The following is a 5,156-nucleotide window of genomic DNA, read 5'->3' as shown; positions in this document are numbered from 1 at the left end:
TTCCCTTCCCTCTGCGAAAGGCAGATAATGCCGGCTTATCCCCAGGTATTAACGGGACTTGGTTTACATGTAAAACAGTGAGATTTTGGAGGCTTCTGGTTTAAGTGCAGATTGCGCTGTCAAATGTGGACTCTTCCAGTTAAAAATGGGATTATTTTACATTTCTGCACCGTGTGTGGTTTTTTGAAGAAGGTGCTTTGTCGGGATGACTCCGCTGACAGGTTTTGACTCCCACGTTGCTTTAGTAGGTCCTGAACTCCGAAGATTTGTATTTTTATAAACTGCTGCCTTTCCAGAGCTGGGAGGTTTATCCTCGTCTGTGTCTTCCCGTGCTCACGACAGCTGAAGATCTAATTTCGACTTGATTTTGCCAAACTAATCGGGGTTTTGCTTACTTCAGGACTTGCACCTTCCCGGGCTGCGAGAGGGGTGGTTTTTTTTTTTGCAGGGTGGGAGCAGGAGGGGGACACACGTGGGGGCTGACGCTCACGGCCAGGCTTTGATGTGTTACAGATGGATCCAAAACCGCCGGCTTTTCGGCAACGGCCTCCTCGGCGAGCGCTGCAAAACCGTTCCCAGGCGCAGGGCTCGCTGTGCTGCGGATTTTCCGCTTTTTTTACCAAAACGCTGCTTCTCTGGTGAGGCGAGAGAAGGACCGGGACGGCCCCCTGAGCTCGGGAAGTACATCCCCCCCCGGCAAGCTAATGAAGTTCAATGCAATTAGCGCAAGGTGAGTGGTGGGCAGGACGACAGCCTTATCGTCAGCGCCGTGTCCCTGCTTTATAAAACATGGAACATTAAAATGATGGGTTTAACGGATTTTAGGACCTAATTGCTGCACCAGGGAGTGACCTGCTCCCTGAGGGAGGACGAGCTGCCCGGAGCTGCCCCGTCCTTCCGGCCAGTGTTCGGGGCCGGGACTGGGGTTTCTCTTCACACCAACGGGCTGGTAAGATGGACTACTTCCTTTTTTTTTTTTTTTTAAAAATTATTTTCTTGCAGGCAGCAGCGTTTTCAGGGACCTGCTGTGTCCTAAAGCCACCGCGTGGAAGAGGAGTGGCCGTAACCCCAGGTGGGATGTTTTAGCCCCCGTTTCTTTTGCTGTAGTGCCGTAATTTCTCCCTCTCCCCGGGACAGAAGTGCGGCCCTTTCCTTCAGCGAGCGGGAACTGAAAGCCCTTTCGCCCTCGAGGCCCCGCGCTTCCAGGCTCCTTGTGGCAAAGCCGGTGCCCGCGGTGCCCTCCTGGAGCCGTGGGGCCGAGGGGTGGGGAGAGGGTCCCCTCAGATTCCTGCTGCCGTGTGCCCCACGCCGAGGCGCAGCCCTTCGGGGTGCTGCCGTGCCGGCGGCGTTCCCAGACTCACCGGAGCAGCCGGAATAAAGGCCACTTGGCTCAAACGACCCGGGAAGGCCCAAAGTGGTGGCATCCGGAGAAGGGATGCGCTTGGAAGGCTTTGTCCTCCGGGGAGGTGCTTGCCCTCAGCGCTGCCTTCTCGTTAGGAGGGACTAATTGCTGCCCTTTGATACCACATGACAACCTGTGGCACCTTTATCTCTGGAGATCTCCGGGATTTTATTTGTTCCTCTCAAACAGAGGAGCTGCATCCAGCTCTTCTCCTCCCGCTCGGCTCCGGAGCTCGCGGGGGACTCCGGGCGGCTGAGCTGGGTCCTGGCCAGGGGTGGGGGGGGGGCGGGAAGCACTGAGGAGCTCCCCGTCCCGTTACTGATCCACTCGCGGGTTTCAAAGGTCCCCGGGCGCCGTCGGGCCGTGGCTGCCGGAGCCGGAATGAGCCTTCGCAAGGATCCGTGAACGCCTCCCGCAGCAGGGACGGGGGGAGCCTGGTTCGTACGAAGACTTGGCGCCGTTAAAACAGAACAGGATAAAATAGGAAGAGTTTGTGGAGGCAGAGCAGGTCGGAGAGGGTATTTTTAGGGGATTTTTAAAGTTTTATTGTTAAAGCATTTGCAGATAAATGAAATTATTTATTGCCAGGGGTTAAATGTAACAAGCTTGGGGTAAGAAGATGGAGGTCCCTGTCACAGCCGTCCCTGTCACAGCCACCCTGTGACGTTTGACTCAGGTTGTTGCCTTAAGTTTTTCACTTAAGAATGACGTCCCGCGGCACCGGGGCAGCACCCGCTGCTGGAATCAGCGCCACGGGACGGGAGAAACGGAAAATCCATGGGCAGCGGGATGCGGAATCGCTCTGTTGGTGGTGGTGGGGGAATAAGCAGCTGGAGAGCAGCGCCGGGGATGGATGCGGGGGCTTGGTGTCGCTCATCCCGGCCGAGATCCCCACGGAATCGTTACCGCCACTGCCGGTGGCTCCCTTGGCTGCTGGCTGTGCCCGGTGATGCCATGGCAGCAGGGAAGGCAGCGCGGGCGGCTACCGGCCTCTTGAGCAAGTAGCCCTGGCAGAGGTGCCTTTATTTCCTGCCCCGAGCCCGGCAGCGATGCCCTTGGCCCCGGAGCTGCTCAGGCTTTGCCGGCCTCCTGTTAAACCCCCCCCCCTCCATGAGCCCCGCGGCTGCTTTAACACCCCACCCCATTTTGCCCCCAAACTCCCCTGTGCCCCCCCTCCCCGCCCCAAGCCGGGGCCACCTCGGGCTCCTCCTCCCCAACATCTCGCCCCCTCCATTTTTTTCATAAAAAGCTGGTTTTCCCCCACCCGGGAATCCTGAGGGAGGGGTTACCCACACCCACCCCCCCCAGGTACACGTTCATTAACAGCTCCCCCCCCCAAATTTTCAGCCCGGTGCCCTTCGATTACGCCACAGCACGAAGCCGAGCAGCCTCAGGCCCCTCCATGACTTCACCCTTTAATTTCACCCTTTAATTTACCCAGTCCCCCCCCTAAAAAAACACCCCACGGACCCTGCAGCTCCTCCATTCCCCCCCCCCCGGCAGGTACCGCAGCCAAAGGTTCGGTGTCACACACCCCCCCACACACCCCCCCAATGCCTCCGTCAGCCATTTCAGAGCCCAGCGACTCCCAAAACTTTTCCCTGGGCCGCTCCAAAACTTTAAAGTTCTCCCCCCGCAAACACTTGTAGCTTAAAGTACAATTTTTTTTTTTTTTTTAGGCACTTTTTGCCCAAATTTCAGCTCACTGACCTTGGGGGGGGAGGGGGGAGGGGGCGACAACAAAGTTAAGTTTAAGCGAGCCTTTAGGCAAACAAAATATATTTATATTTAGCTTATTAACGCTGGATGTCCATCCTGGGGATGAAGAGCTGCTCTCCCTCTTCCAGGTATTTTTAACTGTTTCGGTTCCCGGAGCAGGATTGGAAATGAAAATAAGGGGGGGGGGGGAATAACAAAAAAAGGGTTAAATGGGAAATTACAGCTAATTTTAACCCAGCACCCCCACGAACCAGTCGGAAGGGCAGGAAAAGAATTCAAAATGTATTCCCTCCAGGAATGCCACTGGGAATATTTTCTAGAAATCACACGAAACCGTTACAGTTACAAGTAATTAAATTTATTAGACCTCTATATTTTTTTTATTTTTATTTTTTTTTTTTATAGTCAGTTTTGGCCAATTTACAGCTTTCCTGGGGTTGGTTTGTTGTTTTTTTTTTCTTTTTTTTTTTTTTTTGGTTTAGACACAAAAAATAAAATAAAACCATAAGCCGGGTATCACCGATACATCAACACCCCCCCCCGCACCCCCTCAGAGGGGGGGGGAACCCCCCCTCCCCACCTTATCCCCCCCCCTCCTTAAAAAGGGTCCAATGTACAAGGTGGCCTGTCCCCCTCCCCCCCCACTCCGTAAAAAGCCCCCACCCCCAGGTCTGTCCCCCGTCCCGTCCCCGTCCCCCCCCCCCCACCCCGCTGTCCCACCCCCCCCGGGGTCACTCCCCCGGTTTGCAGGGCCCTTTCTCCTGCCGGGGCAGGTCCTTCTCCTTGAGCAGCCGCAGGTTCTCGGCTCGTAACCTGTCCACCTCCAGCTCCAGCTGCCGCACCCGCGCCGCCTCCCCCGCCTCCCCCCCGTGTTTTTTGCTCTCCATCCTCAGCCGGTTGTTCTCCTCCTCCATGCGGGACAGACACTTCTCCAGCTCCAGGTATTCCTTCACCAGCTCCTGCTTGCTCATGTTCTGCAGGCTCTCCACATGGTACCGCTCGTAGGTCTCCGAGAAGTCCCGTTGCAGGAACTCGCTGCCGTCCCCCCCCATCCCGTCGCTGCCCCCGTCCTCCTCCGCCGCCTCCTCCAGAAAATCCTCCTCGCTCGTGTCCTCCGACTTGGCGGCCGTTCGCCGCGGGTACAGCCCGGTTTTCAGGTCCGGCTCCTCCTGGTCGTGGTCCTCCATCAGGAACTGCGTGGTGTTGTAAGGGGCCACCGGTTGCCCCTTGGCGAACATCTCGGCCCGCAGCCGGGAGGCGCGGAGGCTCTGCCGCTCGTCGAACTGCTGCTTCTCCTCCCAGCTCAGCTTCGAGTAGGGCTTCCAGCGCCGCTTCTTCTTCGACGGTCGCCGACGGTGCTTCTTCTTCACCGGCCACTCCTCGGTGCGACCCACCGACGACCGGTACCGCGGGCCCAGGCCGGGACGCGCCGCTCCGCCCGCCGACGGCCGCCCCTCGGCGCCGCCCGCCGCCTCCTCCGCCCCGGGGGGCGGCAGCCGCTCGGCCTCCCCGTCGGCCGCCGCCTCGCCGCCATCGGGCTGGGGCTGGGGCTCCGCTTCACCCCGGGGCTCCGGTTCGCACCGGGGCTCCGGTTCGCACTGGGGCTCCGGCGCCGTGTCGGCCATGGCGCTCGGCTCCGTTCCCTCGGGGACCGGCGCTACCGGCGCCGCATGGGGCCTCTCCCCCCCCCCCCCCCCGCCCGCCTCCCAACTCCCCGGTTCCCCTCAGGCCGCCCGGGCCATGGCGCGGGGCCCAGGCCCCGGGGGTCACCGATACCGGTCGCCGAGGGGTTAACGCCGCCGGGCCCGCCCCCCCCGCGCGCATGGCACGCGCCGCCGCCTCCCCCCTCTGCCGCGCCCCTCCCCACGCTGCCACCCGCCGCCGCCGCCGCCTGCTCCCGACTGCCGCTCCCCGCCCGCTCCCCCGCCTTATATACCCGCGCGCGCCCCGGCCCGCCCCGCGCAGGCGCGCTGCCCCCGCCCCGCCCCGCCGCACGCCCTGCCGCCCGCCGCGCCCCCGCCCACGGCGTGCGGGC

At 60.3% G+C, this 5,156-nt stretch overlaps 1 protein-coding gene across 1 annotated transcript in view; it reads right to left on the bottom strand.

The window, feature by feature from the left end:
* Positions 1 to 3,852: 3,852 nt before the first annotated feature.
* The window catches only part of HEXIM1 (HEXIM P-TEFb complex subunit 1), a 2,443-nt gene continuing 1,139 nt past the window's right edge, over positions 3,853 to 5,156 (bottom strand). Inside the window, exon 2 of the mRNA XM_074163062.1 lies at positions 3,853 to 4,764. Coding sequence (XP_074019163.1) covers positions 3,853 to 4,764 — 912 coding nt within the window. The remainder of the gene's footprint in view (positions 4,765 to 5,156) is intronic.

This window comes from Numenius arquata, chromosome 23 (assembly GCF_964106895.1).
Source record: "Numenius arquata chromosome 23, bNumArq3.hap1.1, whole genome shotgun sequence".
Taxonomy (NCBI): Eukaryota; Metazoa; Chordata; class Aves; order Charadriiformes; family Scolopacidae; genus Numenius; species Numenius arquata.
This window is presented reverse-complemented; position numbering and strand designations above follow the sequence as displayed.